This window comes from Leuresthes tenuis, unplaced genomic scaffold (assembly GCF_036924035.1).
Source record: "Leuresthes tenuis unplaced genomic scaffold, fLeuTen1.0.hap1 SCAF_10, whole genome shotgun sequence".
Lineage (NCBI taxonomy): Eukaryota > Metazoa > Chordata > Actinopteri > Atheriniformes > Atherinopsidae > Leuresthes > Leuresthes tenuis.
In genome coordinates, this window is record NW_027325364.1 from 21,663,412 (window position 1) to 21,681,837 (window position 18,426).

The 18,426-nt window shown below is 38.6% G+C and overlaps 1 protein-coding gene across 1 annotated transcript; it reads left to right on the forward strand.

Annotated features, from left to right (window-relative positions):
• The first annotated feature begins 13,185 nt into the window (after positions 1-13,185).
• ccka (cholecystokinin a) lies at positions 13,186-17,876 on the forward strand. The gene is made up of 4 exons (XM_072393324.1): positions 13,186-13,260; positions 15,582-15,661; positions 15,870-16,053; positions 16,640-17,876. Exons 2-4 carry the CDS (start codon positions 15,584-15,586, stop codon positions 16,771-16,773), a joined length of 396 nt encoding a protein of 131 aa, XP_072249425.1. The 5' UTR covers positions 13,186-13,260; positions 15,582-15,583; the 3' UTR covers positions 16,774-17,876.
• Positions 17,877-18,426: the final 550 nt, after the last annotated feature.

Sequence of the window (18,426 nt, forward strand, 5' to 3'; positions counted from 1 at the left end):
CTCCCAATATTGCCTCAGATGCGTAATGATCAAAGGGATATCAGCCAAATGCTTAGTCTTTCTTTGGAAGGATGGGTCGTGGCTCACCATTTTGTGCCAAACTTGCAAAGAATTTAGGTTTTTGAACATCTACAGCACAAACCATTGTAGGAAACTACTGCTGGATGGACATGACCTTTGAGCCCTGGTATAGCACTGCATGAGAAACCATCATGCTATCATGATCCGTGTTGCCACACGGGCTCAGGAGTCCTGTGGAAAGCCATTTTCACATACCACACCCTGCTGCTAAATCCAGAAATGCAAACTGAAAATGCATTACACAAGGAGGATGCCGTATAGCAGCTTTGTGCAAAGGTGTTGCGAGTTCTCTGCTAAAAGGAACAGTGATTTAACACGGTGGTAAATATGTCTTTATCCTACCTTTTTATAGTTTGTTGCTGGTATAAAAGTTTGTTAAAAATAAAGTTAATATTTCTACAAATAATAAAACCATGAGAACCACAGTATCCAGCTGGTGGAAATCCCTTTTCACCATTAGAAACTTATCTTGTTCTGGAAGAAGAAATGTGCTTGTACTGCTGTGTCTGGGACTGATAACTTTACTGTTACAATTACTGTAATCTGATTTACCACTACTGAAATGGGATGCGTCTGCACTTGTCAGATCAGAGCATTGTGACAGTGAAAGGATGTTTTCATCCCAGATAAAACAGAACATGGGTCCACTTTCTTTCAGAGCATTGTATGTTTCTGACGGTGAATTGGGATTTAATGCATCTGAACTCACATTTCATACCAAGGGCTACTATTTCAAATGATTTTGCAACCAGGATTTGGTTCTATATAGAACTGATATATTTGATATAGCTGTGGTTACTTGGTCCAATATACAAAATAACTGCCACAGATCTACATATTCTTTATCTTTTTATTTTTCAAAAAGTTCATTTTGGATCCTAACTTTTGCGTATTCACTTTCCGGTTTTAAATGTATGTCTGTTACCCTGGCCACCTTATTCCTCTTTTATCATACTCTATCTACATCTTGAGATATGAAATTTATACATGAGAGTTATTGCAACCAGTCAAAGAATATTCTGACCAGCCAAAGCCCCCTTAATCCACCACTTGAGCCCTAAAATCCCATTTCTGTGCTAAGCTAACTGATTCCTAGCCTTAGCTTTCACATTTAGAATACAGACTTGTGTGGTATCAATCTGCTCATCTAACTATGAGTAAAAAAGCAGATTAGCCTATTTCCCATAATAGTTTACTTGTAGAGGACTAATACTTTGCTGGAAGTCTCTACTTTAAAAACCATGTGAGTGTACTTGCAACCCACTTCTATCTAAACAGTTCACAAATATAGAAGGCCAATTGTTATGATAAATAACACATGCTGACAGAAAGGCCGGGAGCCAAATGATGAATGAACAACCATGAACCCATTAAGAAAAAAAGATTCATCATCAGAGAGTGCTTGCACCAAGGAATATTTGTGCCGCTCATTCAGCTGCTCTCTATCAAATTACTCCAAAAGCAGAGTAACAAAAGGTTGTTGATTCAGACTTCACATGCGATGGTCTCTGCTTTATGGTCCGTGATCGCTAAACCCACACCGATGACAGTACTGTTTGATTTGTGTGTGTGTGTGTGTGTTCATGTGTGTACATGTAAGATAAAGGTATGACTAAGTGCACCTTGTCTACAGCACTCACATGAGAATATCTCATCCTTGTGGTGATACAAAAGGCCATCAGCTGTGTGATGAGCATATTTGTGTACATATTTTAAAAGTAAAACTGAAGCAATAAAAGAACATCTAACACAATCATCATAGTGTCAGTGTTATATAAGATTAATGTGGGAGGACAGTAAATACAGCAGAGTATGTCATCTGATTGATAAACTGATAGAGTTGGCAGATGTTGGGCTTTCTTCGTACTGCAAAATAAATTCCCAATAGATTGAAAATGATGATTAAATCCATCAACGTTTATGCACATATTGAAGCAAATGAGCTGACAAAGGATCGTTTTTAAAAACAAATATACAGTTTACACTGTTACACCAGTCAGAGCTTAAAAAAGGGGGTTCCCAAGTGGTGCAGAGTTTTCTGATCTGATTTTATTTTCTAGGAGAACTTAACCTGTAACCTCTCTTGTCCATGTTGGAACGAGAGAATCTTTTCATTTGGGTCAGCAGAAAGAACAGGCTGCCATATTTACAGAGCATTCCTTAGAGATTTGTGACTTTGCATGGTTCTTATTGCTGAGATTATCTTCATGATCGAAAGGTCCATCTTTAGCTCAGTAGTCAGATGTGCATAACTAAGAGGAGGATAATTAGGGTTTATATAAATCAATAGACCAAGTTCATTTTTAAAAGCAGGAATGATTTGGTTAGCTGTTCTTACTGATGCATGAAGTAGTCATCTAGCCTCTTCTTCATATTCATAGTGATCATGTCTTGATTTGGAAATAAAATATTCAGCCTGTTGATTAGACAGGATATTAAACTCAGACTGTAATGACGTATGATTTCTTTTTTGTTCAGTCCTTTTTTTGTATCTGCAGGTTTTTTCTTTTTAGTTTTTGTACCTTTTTAAAAAAAAGTTGTAATGTATAAAACATACCAGCCTCTTAATGACTAAGCAGAAAACAAATTGTGTATCGGAAATGCACACTTTCACATTAGACCATGATTCGACCGGACCAAGCCTGAGCTTTATCATTCATTCGATGTAGGACTATTTTCTGAAGGAAATGTGAAATTCTTCTAAAAAAAGGGGGAAGTTATCTCCACTATATTGCCAAAAGTATTCACTCAGTCATCCAAATTACTTCCATGGCCACAGGTGTATAAATTCAAGCACCTAGGCATGGGGATTGCTTATACAAACATTTGTGAAATAATGGGTCGCTCTCAGGAGCTCAGTGAATTCCAGCGTGGTACCGTGACAGGATGCCACCTCAACAAGTCCAGTCATGAAATTTCCTCGCTGGTAAATATTCCACAGTCAACTGTCAGTGGTATAATAACAAAGTGGAACGACAGCAACCCAGTCACAAAGTGGTAGGCCACGTAAAATGACAGAGCAGGGTCAGCGGATTCTGAAGCGAAGAACACCTTTGGGATGAATTAGAGCGGAGACTGTGAACCAGGCCTTCTCGTCCAACATGTCTGACCTCAAAAATGCGCTTCTGGAAGAATGGTCAAAAATATCCCATAAACACACTCTTGTGGAAAGCTTGTCCAGAGGAGTTGAAGCTGTTATAGCTCCAAAGGGTGGGCTGACGTCATATTAAACCCTATGGATTAAGAATGGGATGGCACTTAAGTTCATATGTGTGTAACGGCAGATGAACGAATACTTTTGGCAATACAGTGTATGTGGGAACACGATTTGATAGTCTACAGCAAATAGAGGTACAGTAATTTCTCATATTCCCATCACTATGATACACAAAGAGATTACAAAACACCATAAACTTTGTGCTGGTGCTGTGTGGTCATAGAGCAGGTCCCAGCTCCTGCCAGGTCTCCCAAGAGTCAAAGATAGGACAGACACAATAGTCATCAACTGTTGTGTTAAATATATCAGCTTTAATGTTAAGTAAGATGAGGGATTAAAAATTTCCATTAATTTATAGAAATTAATTATGATTTTTGGCAGATTTTAATGACTTCAAAATATCATGAGAGTGAGCTTTGAAATGGAATGTCACCTAAAAGACAAATAACTGGCCTGTTCTGTTGTAGTTAAACATTGATTATCTGCACTGTAAGAATACAGAATGAATCAGCAATAATCACACAAGGTAAAATAATATCTTAATGAAAACTGTTGCTGGCTTGCGGCAATATTCAGAGTAAAGAAACTGATTTTCTTCCAAACCTTTAATTACATTTTTGAATATGTTGGTATATAAAATGACATTGAGCAAACATTAACACCATTTCTTTCATTCCAAAATTTCTCATTTACGCATGTTGTTGCTCCACAACCAACTACTGTAAAAGATGGATGTAGCCACTGGGTTTGAGGAGCAAAGCCAATGAGGAAGTGTCTTATGGTTCAATTTCACTGACACTAAGTTTTGATTCCAAAATATCTCTGGCTCCAAGAGACTAGAAGTGTAATCTTCTCTTTTGAGAATTTCAATTTCAACCTTCTAGTAAAGGCTTGATTAGTTAGGTTAAATCCTTTTGGGGGTTTTCTTGCAATTAATTCCATAATCAAGTAGACATTTTGCCCAACTATACATATTTTTGTTCCAGTTTTAGTCCAAGTTTTAAGGCCACAAGAAGGCTTTAAAACTTGTGGCTTTTGTGAAATGATAGGAATAACATTACCATACCTGACTAACCTCCAATGATCAGCACTGCAAGCCCACCCAAAAGTTCTTGAATCTTCAGAAAGTACTGAGCCTGAGCAAGAGCTTTCAGGGGACAAAAACAAAAATTAAAAAAATATTTTATTTGTTGTGCTCACACCATCTTATAAGGCTCTTGACCATCATGGAATGAACACCATCCTACCTTTCTGACAAAGTGCGGCAATAATGTAGCCAAACCTTTCTTTTCAAGCACTTTAATATTACATACTCTTTCTTCTTCGCTGCTCCCTAATGGCGCCATGCCCTCACTTCCCCTTTTCAATTCATATTTTACGTAGTTTGTTTCTGTTACCTTTTCTTTGGCACCATGCAGCCTGGAGGAACACAAGGACAGACACAGATCATGGCAGAAATACAGAGGCACCCACACACAGGGACACATCACACACCTGCCTCAGCAGGTTAATTGCAAAATGTATTTTCTCTGTAGAGTTGCTCCCTCCTGCACCTTTGAGTGGCTGTTCGGACTCATATGGATTTTGTGCACATGGGGAACTGGAGCAAAAAGAAATGTGTAACAGAGAGATACAGTATGTGTGAGTCAGTGATCTGTCCTTGGTGTTATTTCATTATCATTGTGATGACAGATCACACACTGAATTGGCCTCCAAAGACCAATCAGTCTCAAAGGGCTACCACAAGCACTGTGGACCAAGCCCTGTCTAACCAGAAACTGTGAAATGGGAATGTTTGTCCACACTTCAATTACGATGTTGTTTTACAGTCCAGGTTGAGAAATGGTAAAATCATCATTTATCAAGGGGGTGGGTGATGGTGGGGGTGTGTGGGGGTGTTCTTGGTGATATGTTGGTAGCCTAGAATAGCCACCTAAACACATAAAACATCCAAAGCATCAGCACCCAAGGTTTCCCCTTTTAGCAAGAGGATCATCGTTAAACGCACCATCTGAGAGGGGTTTTAATGTTGTGGCTAACTGGCGTATACACTGAAAGAACTAAACCCAAACAGCCCTGTTGAAAAGGACTTGTATAAATGCAAGCAGAAATACAATTGGTTCAATTTTACATCACAGTGTAGTGGAACTTGATGTTATTACATAGTTTATCTGTCCTCTTATCTGCTTGTTTAAATATAAATGTACTTTTAAGTACTTTGTTGTGTGTGTGTTGGGTGGGTGCGCACAGCATATCGTGTTATTTCCAAAACAATTTTTTTATCCACTCCTCTATTACCTGAGAGTGACAGACTGCCTCAGGCTGGTAACATAGCTATGTAATGGAGGAGAGGAGAGAAGAGATAAGAAGAGAACAGGAAGGAGGATTTTTTTTAGGACTCAGAACTTCTACCTCAGAACGAATCAGAAAAAACACTGTATATGGGATGAGATTTTTGACTATTCTAAAATCCATCTCAGATGCATAGGAGATCCAAAGCAAAGAGGTGAAGCCCACAGGGCCAGTGATTTCTGCTGCGCAAATGGTTGCCATTACATTCAGACTAACTTTAGGTAGACTTTCCAAAGGGTCATAATAGAAAAAGATGGTTAGATTGTCTGCACTCAGTCAGGGACAATACAAAGACAATGCAAATGCCATTCATTCCCTGTTATAACTAACAAGATTGACACTAGAAAGAAAATTAATCATTGTTCATCCAACCGATATCAGACATTTAAAATGCAAGTAAATATATTAGTCAGGTAGAAATTGGACAAAGTTGAATTAAATCTACTTCTCAAAACTTGGTTAAAACATCCTGATAAGGCAGCAGGGGTTTGAATCCCTTCTGCATGCACAGTATATCTTTGACTAGACTCAATTTAGCACAGGTGCTCTGTACATGCTCCAAGGTTCCATCTTTATGCCCCTCTACATATAAATGTTAACATGTATCAACACGGTTGAAATCCCAAATAATCCAGCTCTCAATCACATATCTTTCGGATTTTTTTTGTTCATTGTCAGACAGCTAAACTAGAAACTGTAACTGAAATCAGCTCAGTTTATTTGTCATCTCACAGTTGCTTAAAGCATTTCCAGAATGTCGCTCTGCTCTAATAAAATTCAGATTTTATTACCACGGCGTCATCTGACGAAATCCACAGTCAAGTAACTCAAAGTCAATGCCTGTGCAGTGAATTCAGCTATAGTTACATGTAGGATGATCTCCCACAGAGAAAGTTAGAAGCAGCAGATTGTCTTGTACACTTTCTCATACAGTCCACAGCATCGCATTGTCAGTCAATAGCTCGACTCAGCTCCTTTGCATTTATACGGAGACAATGACAGTGGTCCAACTTCAGTAACTATGCTTATTGAAATCAGACAGAACATGACACAGTACACACTTATTTAATACACCACATGTAAACTGTCATTTCTGAATGAGAAATACTAGAGAAATATATTCATGAGTCCACTGAAATGCTTTTCAGAACACAAACATCTTGTTTTCACTGGTTTTACTTTTTGGTATTGGATACCCAAGATAAATTAATCCACCCAAAGAAAGACTTTCGATTTCCTGTCTGATTATAACTCCAAACAATTAAAGATATCCCATATTCAGGACTATCTAATAACATTAGTGAATTAAGATTTCCCCCAATTTCCCCCCGGTTTAATGTGCTGCATCTGAACTTTCTGTCATTAGTCTTACAACCACACACACAAACACACAGTGACACATAGAGAGACACAGAACACGCAGTGTTTTTATGGCCCACAGAGAAGCATTAGTATTGATGAAAGGTTCTATTAGAAAAAGCAACAGATTGTAGTCTTGCTTTATTTCCCATGAGAAACTAATCTCTAAGATGACTCAATAGGACTTCACATTTAGGAGACCAGGCCTGAACTCTGAATAAATTGCACCGTTATTTTAAATTCAGAGAAGCAGAGGACTTTTTGGACTTTCTGATCATCTTGAATGAGACCAGTTGGATTAGCTTCAGTGCAAAGTTTCAGTGCAAAGATTAAAAAAGGGCAGGAAAGTTCAGTAAGATTATTTCCTTTGAGAAAAGAGAGTCCCTAAACAACATACTATAGTAGCAATGTTGTATAATACCTCAGACAGTTGATTATGATCATAACAGAACACACCTTGTTTTCGAACAAAGCTGATGTGGTAAATAACATATCTGATTTTTTTTTTTTTTTTTGCAACTTCGACATGATACAACGTTTATATTTAGACTGATATGTGCTGGTACTTTCACAGCCTTCCTCTAGACAACTTTTCCTTGAGGCTGTTGAGCTGCCTCAATAAAAACATCTGAAACAGATGAAAAACTTCTCTATGAACAAACGCATGACAATAATATTTAATTTTATTATACATGGTTTCAACTAAAGGTTTCATTAAAGAAAACGAGTTATTGTTGTTCTCAAAGGCTGGAAGACCTTCAAAGTCTTAACCCTTTTCATCATCCACAAATATCAGGTGAACACGACATCTTTTCCTTATTTAGTTACTTACAAAGAGAATTTTAGACACTTAAAGTCGAAGAAAAGAATGTAACTACTTCAGTGTTATGAAAATGAAAGCCAATACACTTGCATTGCATTTATGTGTTGCTTTGTAGTCATGGTGATCATGGAAGTTTTGGCCTGTGTCCTATAATCTATGGCTTCTCTTTCTTGTATGTACATGAAACCCTTACTTAATCTTCTGGACTTTCCACTTTTACCTGTGACAGAGCAGCCTGCTGTACAATAAATGGTGACACGTTTGTGTTTTTGTTTTTTTTACAATGATCTTATTATTAATCTATCAACTGCCCCTGCCTTGTGTTCATCTTGCCACCAGCCTCTCCTGAATGTCTGACAATGTAGAACATGCTGGTTATAAGAGCAGGAAAAAAAGGATCCATCTGGTAAAGAGGTTTCTGACCCACACAACACTACAATTAATTCAAGTACCATGACTCACAAATTGGAGAAGGAGAGACAGAAAGAATAAACATGAATCTATTCTTTGAAAAGCTGAGGGTTTTTTCTTGGACACTGTTGAGTCGCTATGAGCCACAAACCTGTGCGTACCGCCTTGTTTGGGTATCCTGAGATAGACTGACAATTTTTTTTTCTTATTTCAGCATAGGCTCAACATCACATTGTACGTCAATGTAAGATGTACTTATCCAATGCACTTTATCGGGAAACACATCTGTGGCCATCGGCTTTTGTAAATAGGTTTAATAATATTAAGCGGGAAATTTCCATTGAAGTCAACTCTTCACGTGGATATAACTAGCAAACCACAAAAGCAGTCTACAAAACTGCATTGTAATGAATTCATAAACAAATAGTGTGTCTTTGTATCAATATGCAGAGTCTGAAGGACCAGAACTGATAAGATTTTGTGTTCAACTTGTATTAAGTTTGTTAAACATGAAGTATTGACTGATCACATCTAAGATGGCTTTGATAGCAGGCAGGTAAATCACATACAGAGGGTAAAAGAGATAAAAAGTACTGGCAGAAATAAGATCTCAAAACCATCTGGATTTATTTTTTTGCTGAGACTGTCTTCCACCCAAAAATGAACCCATGGGGCTTTTGTTCGAATAGGTATGAATTTACATTTACATTTCTAAAACATACGTCACACCTCTAGTAGCTGGGAGAGCAACAGGTTGGGAATTGTAAGAGTGGCATCAATAAAGGTAACTGTTGTGGCTTCATAGTGAAAAGAGTGTATTTAAGCCCTAACTTTGATCTCTTCTGACCCGAACCAACTAATGTTATTGCCTGTGACAAAAGTGTTTTAGTAAAGTGTTGTTGTCTTTCCAACGCTTCTCAGAAGTGAAAAATCTGTTCTCAAAAATTGGTATTGAACTCATGTCATGAACCTAAGAATTATTGAAAGCACTGCACATTGCCTCGACATCCAAACCTCTCATCCCGACTTCAGATGAGAATTTTGTGGCTGCTTAAGAGAAACAGATCACTGACATTTGTTCCCATGTGGAAATGCTCACATGAGTCATATTTTCCTCCTGCCGCCTGTAAGGGCAGTACATCATTGAACACTATTGTGGGTAGTTTATTTTGGGTATAAACAAACAACCAACATGCTTGTATCAATTGGAAGACTAGTTATAATTCAGACAATGGCAACCACACAGAGAAGGAAATCTTGCACCAGATACCCAATGTTCCAGTTGCTGCTGGCTACACAAGGAGACCCCACAACCTTGTTGCAGCGTGCACAGTCAACTTCTTTACCAAAGGTACTCCCCGAATTGGAAAAAAATGTTGCATAAGTAGTCTTGTGCAGTTTGCAAAATTACAGAGATGTCATACATACCAATTCAGTAAATAAAACTGCAACAGATTTAAAAAAAAAAAAATAAATTCTTAAGAATTTAAAAGACAACAAAACCAATATGCTCCCACAACCATATGCTCGCCAAGGCAACTAGTCAACTAGCACACACATACACAAATTACACAGCAAGTCAACTAGCTTCTACTCATATTTGCACCAAAGTAATGCAACAAACTTAGTTTCATATGGTTGCATTTAATCACAAGAGATGAGTTAACCCTCTCCAAAGGAGAAGTAAATTTTCTCTTAATTTGTTACAGAGTGACAATAACATAAATTTGCTAAGTCTACAAAAGTACTACAAAAAAAACTTGAAATCTTAAAGGTAAAATACTCATAGAAAAAAAATACCATATAATATCATGAATCATATCATTACATTATCAACTAGAACTATAACTTTACTTTACAAGAAAATGTGAATCTGACTACGCACGATAATATCTTATGTGAATTATGCAAAAAGTCATGGTTACATTACTGAGCCCAGCATACAATTTTCCCCTCAGCCGAGGATTTGCTTGGAACCATCAGGAAGCAAAAACAAATCAGGCAACAACCTCAAGGGAACCATTCGAGTTTGAAACTCAAATACAGGTCATGTCTCACCACTGCATAAATCAGCATTATGAATAACCTGAACAAGCACCATGAGAAAATGCTAAATTTGCCTTTATTCACCTGACATCGTCAGACTGTTAGCAGCACAACAACACAAGCCAACGGCAGCACAGGGAGCCTCACATACACACAGCTCCTGAGAAGAGCCACAGCATCAAACTAAAGGCAACAAATATCTGCTGAAGTCAAGCTGTGGTCCTCTTCAGCAGACAGTCCTTCAGGTTTGGTTCAAAGCAGAAAAAGTCCAACTCCCTACAGGGTGAGACTGATGCCCAGCAGGTAAGCTGAGTGTCCTCTCAGCAGCAGAAGCAGCTGGCAGTATATAAAATCTCAGTTATGTGTTGCTCCAAACCACCTAAATAGATTTGATCTCTCTGCTGATAAGCCTGAAGGTCTCAGCAAAGATTTCAGATGCAGCAAGGAACAGAGCTCAAGATGCATTTGTTTGTAGTATTATTTTAAATCTATCTCTATATACCAACCAAAATGTAACCCAGTTCTCCTTTCTGCCTTAGCTTGTTTCAGGCTTTTTACAAAAAGTTATATTCAAAGGCTGGCATAATTTATATATCAATATTGTATAAAATGTGTATAGTTTTATATATTTTTGGAATAATCTGTTTTTTAGTAGATCTCCAGATTGAAATTTAACTTAATACTCAAGGAATGCAGACATATAGTATATGGTTTGTACAAATTTGAATATGCTCCTTCTAATAATCGCTCTGAACATCTGTCAAAGGGATGTGATGGAATTTGTAAATAAACAAGTAAAATAAAGAAGAAGTGACAATCATTGATAGGATCCTGTATCCCTCATAAGGATGCAGGAAAAGCAGATTGAGCTTCATTGCACAGGGAGTATATCTGGGAGCAGAAGGCACTTTTTTACATTTACATAGCCGTTTGTGTTTCCCACTTTATGATTCACATCTTTTCAACCCCAAATAAAAGCCAGGACCTGTCTAATGAGGCTCACAGTTTTGCTTCTTTAATCAAATCCTGTGGGAGGAGAAAGGATTAGAAGGATTCAAGTCAGTTGTCTGTTTGCCCAAATGCAGACACAAGGTATTAGACTTAGAAAAATGAAGGCCTCAGGCTCTGTTAGAGGAAAAAGGTAAACTAGAAATGTGAAGTTGTGTCTTTGAACAATCAATAGGTAAGATTGTGTCCATTCTTCCTAACTGTGTGCAGCAGGTGGGCCCTAAATCCAGTTAGAGAGGTGGTTTGAAGGTATTCAAAAAGCTGGTTTTGTGTTTGTGCATGAGTTAGTATTAGATATTAAAGAAGTGGAAGTGACAGTGTTTGGATGCCTATCCTTTAAAAATGTAGCGACAGATGATAACAGAATAATGTTCTGTCCAGTGGAAGTCCAGAGGTGCAGCTCCACATGCCTTTGGCGTCATCTCATCTCATCTCATGACAATCTCACCTTTTACTACTTTATTCTCTCTCTTCAGAATCGATCCAGGAAGTTAAACTTGTTGAGCTACAGGGATTGAGGTGTGAAATTCTTTTTTTCAGAAATACTTCAAAAACCTCCCTGTAACTGCCGCAGTAGCTGAACGAATGAAGAACTGGAAACATTTTCAACAAACCCTGAAGGTAAATCAATGTGCGTCAGAGAAATAATGGAGACACACTGAGGTAGGACTGAATAATTGCGTGGTTTGGGCTTAAACATTTTCTTTTCTCTCACAGAGAAAATAAATGTTTGATGTATTTGTTAATTTATTGATCATTATGGCTTGGCTATTACCATAAAAACATCATGCTAAATGATAAAGAAATCAATCATTCATTAATTGATGCTTCCGCTTGAACAGTGTCTTAACAGCTACAATATTACAGCTTTAATGTACCTTTTACAAGCTAGTTGCTTTATGACCATGTCTTGTTGAATTTCCAGTATGCAGCTCAATAAAATGTGCCCATCAGCCTCTTTTCACTCCATTCATCCTCTCATTCAAAAGACCCTCGTACTGTAACTTTTTCTTTAGCTCTGGAAACATTCATCAGACACAAAAGCTTGATAGTTTGTTCCAAACGTTCTCTTATTCAACTTTGACCTTGAGACCAGTTACATAACACATGATATTTCTGTTGAGCCTTTTCAAAGAAGAATCATGCCGTTGAATAATGAGTTCAGCCTTTCTTTCCTCCCTATTAGACTTACAAATGTTTCATATGTGAATCAAAATCTTGTTGCTACTTACTATACTTTCTGGATCTGTGTTTCAAACCCAGTCTCACAGAATATCTATTGATTAATTTTCACAGGCAGGATTTTTGCTGCTTTCTCATGGTGCAGAACCTGCTGAAAATCCCACATTTAAAGTTCAGAGGGTTTGGCTGGTGGAGCCAAATACCCCGCTGTCAAGTTGAAAGCCGCTGTTTTACACATTTCAAAACTACCTGGTTAGAGTAAGCTGTTAAAACCTACATGGTTAAGGTTTGAAAATCATTATGGCTGATGTTAAAGATGGCACTGTAATAATTTACTGCAGTCCAAACATTTAAATCGCTGCCAAAGAAAGAGAGGATCATAGAGATGTGTGTGTGTGTGTGTGTGTGTGTGTGTGTGTGTGTGTGTGTGTGTGTGTGTGTGTGTGTGTGTGCGTGTGTGTGTTTTGCTTCTCACCCAGGTGTGTGAGGTGCTGCCATCACAATTAAAGCTGTTTCCTCCTCCAGGTTGATGTGTGTGTGTTTGTGTCATCTGTGCATCCTTAGCATGTCTACATGCTTGTGTGCGTCTTCAGTGGCGTCATTGCTTGCAGTTTCTGCGCCAACAGTAGGTGCCTCCTACCGTAATAGGCCCCTCCCATTTCCTCTCTGGCGGTATTAAATATTGCTCCCCCCCTCTCTCTCATTCTGTTACAGCCTCTACGTTGAAGCAAAGCTCAGCATCTTCAGAGCATCCTGTCCTGGTCTCTGCCAGTAACTGCAGGTAAGGACAGAAAATATGCACTGCAGCTTGTGTACTTACTTATTGTATTATGCATTTTTTGTTGCTGTTTTCTTCTATTTTTTTTTTTGTTGCAACTGGGTAATTACACACGGACCACAAACTCTTAAAACAAAAATACTTCTCAGATGGGAGTAGAAGGGAGTTCTGTCTCTTCACTTAATTCTTATTTTCTGTTATTTGGCTGACTTCCTTCTTTTTTTTTTTTCCCTGAATCATCTTTTTGATTTTTCATGAGATTTGTGAGAGCCTAAATCCAGCATCTGTATGTTTGATGTGAAATTTTCAGCAGACGGCTGTCATTCCTAAAATGGACTTGTTTCTAAAAATTGTTTCAAAATAAAACAAAGAAATTATAATGACTGTCAGAACATTGAAACAGGTTGATTAACAGACTATTTTAATGAAAATAACAAGAACATAATAAAACATAGTCAAATCTACACCCAAAAGATAATTCTGATGATTACTTAAGAGCAAAAAACATCCTACTTTCTGAGTGTTTAAATGATGACATTTGCTCTTAACCTCCGCCTGGAGCTAAAATTCTGTATTTTTGTGCATTACATTTACATTATGTGTTGTTGATATACATATCCATTACGAAGATAAAGACAGGGGCTCTACTGATAAAAGAGACAAAAATTCCCAATGAGTGTTGGGGAGTTGAGGAGAGGAGAGGCTTTCACACGCAGTACCACATCATTACCAGTCCACTGAATAATGAGTGAGAGACAATGACCAGCTGCAATCAGGAATTATATTAGCATCAAAAGAATGACTATTTACACCACCACTGTGCCAGTTTAAACAAAAGTATTCAAATGGACTGATGTATTAAGTTACAGTGATAGAAAATCATTCTCAACTTCTCAACTTGGATCTGTATGGTTTGGTTTAAAACTAGAAAGGGGAACAGATTCATGTCAATGTGCTTTAGTTTGAAATAATCATGCCCAGTCAACACCAAGTAGAAAAAGGTTTGAACTGTAAAACTGCACTATAGAAATCTCATTCAGCATATTAAGAGAAGAGCCTGTAACCTAAAAGGATCATTAGGTGATCAGTGAAAGTGTTTCAAATTGGATGTAAAGGCTGATGCTGTGACACTTCTGCACCATATTGTCAAAACGTTTTCCAATTTATGTTTTTCTCAAGTGTACCAGCTCAACAGTTAGTAAAAAAAAAAGAAAAGGGGGGAGACGAAAACCATCCACTGAGTAAATGTGTTTACTAAGAGAGTGAATAAGAGAGATGTGCAGAGAGCGGTGCTGTAATATAACCACTGAGATGGCCGAATGTTTCAATTACTGGAGAATGAAAGCCTCTGAGCAACTGGTGTTGTTGGCTATAATTGGATGTTTTGCACTGAAAACGTTCTGGTATGAAGTGTCATTCACAACTACTGAAAGACACAGTGTTGAACAATCAGTGAAACAGTCATACAGATGTCACGTTCTATTATTTCAGAACACTGACCTACATTTCATAGAGAAAACATATTCTTATGTCAAACACATGATGTTCTAATCCAGTGTTTCTCAATTCCGGTCCTCATGACCCACTGCCCTGCACGTTTTCGATGTTTCCCTCCTCCACCACACCTGATTCAAATGAATGGCTCCTTATCAGGCCACTGCAGAGCTTGATGATGAGCTGATCATTTGAATCAGGTGTGGTGGAGGAGGGAAACATCGAAAACGTGCAGGGCAGTGGGTCATGAGGACCGGAATTGAGAAACACTGTTCTAATCATAGTATGAGAACTTAGAAAATGTATCCTCTCCCCTTTATTAGATTTTTTTATGTAATTTTGCTTTGAGCCCTTTACGTGAGTTGATTGGAAAAAAAAAAAAAAGGAAAAACAAATGTAATTTATTTACCCGGTGTGAGCAATTTAATACAATCTGAGCCCTGTTCAAACAGTGAGGCACGGAGCAAAATTAAGATTTAGAGATAATTAGTGTGTTTCCTTTGGGATTCTGTTGTGTTGCCAGCTATGTGTCCTCATCGAAGCCACACAAAGCCAAACTGTTCCATCACTCAGAGTGAGGGAGCGTGTAAAAAAGATAAAATGATGTTTGCCGCAGGTTCCAGCAGAACCATCAAAGGTTAATCTCTTCCTCCACTGCTGTTCTTCAGTGCCTGTAAAAAGATTTATTGCTGCTTTCAGCTAAGCCCATTTGAGCTGATTTCTTTTTTCCCCGTTCAACAAGCTGAAGGGAGGCAACAAAAGAAGACAAACTGCAGTGGATTGGTTCAAACTTTGTTTTATTTTTCTTTTCTTTCTCTCTATCTGTCCAGTCATGAGTGTAGGTATCCGCCTGTGCGTTATCCTGGCGGCTTTGACCAGCGGCTCCCTAAGTTCGCCTTCACAGCCCATGGTAAGACACACAGATGTGCAGCAAGACATTTTTTAAAAATCTTTCAGCTCATTTGCTAATTTTTTTTTTTTAACATTCGAGTCAAGTAGACATACATAAACGCACTCTCTTTGCATTAAGGTGGAATCCCACAGAATGAGGGATCATGTTTTAAGTTGTATTGAAGTCAGGTATGATTCTATTAAAATGTCTTTCTTTACCATCTCAGAGAGCTGAGAGTATGGCTCATATGACAGAAAGCCTATCTGACCCCTCATCCAACCACATGCGCCAGGCCCGCTCAGCTCCAGCACCCCCCTCAGGACAGTTCACCCACTACAACCAGCCCCAAGAGGACACAGAGGCTCTGAACAGCCTGAGCAAGCTGTTGACCAGACTCATCTCCAGGAAAGGTGAGTGGTCAGAAATGTGAATGCAGACTGAAGAGAAGAGATGGACCAAGAGAGAAATTGGGGCCAATGTCTTTCCCTTCAGTCACCTCATGTCAATACACACACATCATTCTGCTGGGCTTGTTTTTTTCTCTCGTCCCAACATCTATCCTCCTGTCGACTGCCGTCATTCATGCTGTGTTTGCGTCCCACCATCTGGCATTTCCCACCTCCCTCTTGCTTCTTCCGCTTTCCGTCCATGCCTCCTCCCTGTCTCTTCCAGTTCTGCTTCCTCCGATTCCATCCACCAGCCTGCCCACTCCATCATCCCCTCACTCATCTCCCTACTTCCTGACCTCTCTCTGCTTCCTCTGTCACCATGCATCTCTGCTTCTCTCTGAAGTCATCATTGTGTCAGTGGGAGACCTGCTGAGCTCACTGGTCTTACAGAGCACATAAAGTCGGAAATAAAAACAGAACAAGTCAGCAGGAGTTACTTCGACTTTGTAATTCTGGAATTATAGACCAGTATTAACTAAATACAGTAAGGTAGAAAATAAGCTCTGTCAAATTTTCCTCATCCCATGATCAATGTCCACTTTTCTAGGGTTTCCCTTTCAGACCAGAACCTCCCTCACCAGCAGAGCCGTAGCCCCAAGCCACAGGATAAAGGACAGAGATTACCTCGGCTGGATGGACTTTGGACGGCGTAGTGCAGAGGAGTACGAATACTCGCCATAATAAAGCCACAGCTTGCTTTCTTTGATCCCCTGAGTTACAACTCCCAACACCCTCAATCAAAGCTGGCAAAAACACTGAGCTCTTTTCACACTGCACTCACTGTAACCCAGGTGACAAAACAAGATCATACAGTGAACTCAGCATCAGATCAGACAAAATCCTGTGGTCTGCAAACCCAAATATCCATGCTGAACCTTTGCAAACTGTTTCTCACAGTATGTAACAAATGTTACAAGATAAAGCAGAACTTAAGAAAACTTCAGTTCACAGACAGGGCTGAAAAATAATCTGGAAGGCTGTGGCTGCTGAGCAAATGTATGTCAGTGAGATCGATTTACAGATAGTTTAGCTTTTCTTGCAGGATTTGTGACAGTGACAAAATGAATGATAGTTTTAACTGGTGTGAAAAGATTGACGGGTCTGAAATAACACTTAAAATCAGTCTGTGAAAGAACTAACCGTTTGAAAAGTGTCTTCAGATTCAGATTAGATTAGTTCAAAGTAGTTCTAAAATGTTTGCTTTTACGGACATTTCATTGTTTATCTTGGTCCACCAAGGCTTCTTTGGAAAAATGGGACCAAAGTAGGATTTACGTCACTGTCTTCATTTGGTATCATAATGCACAAAGCAAACCAACTTCACTTCGCTTCAGCTTTGGATGAGTGCAGAAGAAAAACATCTTTTCAGATTTCATCATCAGCAGTTAAAGGAAACTGTGAGATACAACATGAAACATATTTTTATTTCAGTTGTTAAAAGTATCTCTATCCACATCCCTGAGCTGGAGTTCTGCCTGCAGAGGGAAACCTTGGGATACAAATGTGCAGTGTGAAAAGCCCAAATCATGTTTTAGAAAGCACAGAGTGTCCATTAGAGAGTTGCCAAGGAGTCTCCTGATCGTTGCAATACTGGAGTTCAGTGGCAGATAAAATCCAATCCTGATTACGATCTGCAGATCAGATATCACAAGTATTATTGCTTTTTGGAAGACCATTATGTATATTTGCACTCTAAAAGAGTAAATTGCTGTAATAAATACTAACATGTTTCCAACTTTCGGACTGTGGAGTATATGTCAAAATAAAGCTCAGTTTTCCTCTGATATCAGTAAGAACTGAATTATTTGGGGGATAATCATTTTTTTTGAAGGACCACTTGAGAGTTTATCCAAAGCAGTAGGAGGTGCAGTGTGTTATTCAGCACTGGAGCAGAAGAAAAACAACATGTCCGTCTTTCCACGAGCAATAGCTGCAATTCAACATGGCTTCAAATGTCAAAGTTCTCATCCTTCCCGTGTGACACATCTTATTGGGGACTTCAGCTACATTGCGACAACATTGTCACTTTCATTATGCAATTTTTACAAATTGTCCCCATGTTCATAATATTTCTGTCCAATACAACACACGTTCTTACACAAGCTGTTGTAGAAACAATCAAGAATAGTTGCAAATTCTCACAATGGACGACAGAGACGATTCTGACATCACACACACACACACACACACACACGGTATATAAACGCAAAAAAGTTTGGAACCCCCCATATTTATACTGGTAAGAGAACATGATGACCACACAAACAACTCCACATGCTGTTTGATAGAAGTAAGCAAAATATGCTAGAATTAGTCCTGTACCATTGGTTGAAT

What these genes read in the sequence shown, in the direction of transcription:
- ccka (XM_072393324.1), top strand. Translation starts at nt 15,584, where the DNA reads ATGAGTGTAGGTATCCGCCTGTGCGTTATCCTGGCGGCTTTGACCAGC. An exon ending in GTTCGCCTTCACAGCCCATG is followed by an intron (nt 15,662 to 15,869) that starts GTAAGACACACA and finishes TTACCATCTCAG; the next exon opens with AGAGCTGAGAGTATGGCTCA. An exon ending in CAGACTCATCTCCAGGAAAG is followed by an intron (nt 16,054 to 16,639) that starts GTGAGTGGTCAG and finishes CCACTTTTCTAG; the next exon opens with GGTTTCCCTTTCAGACCAGA.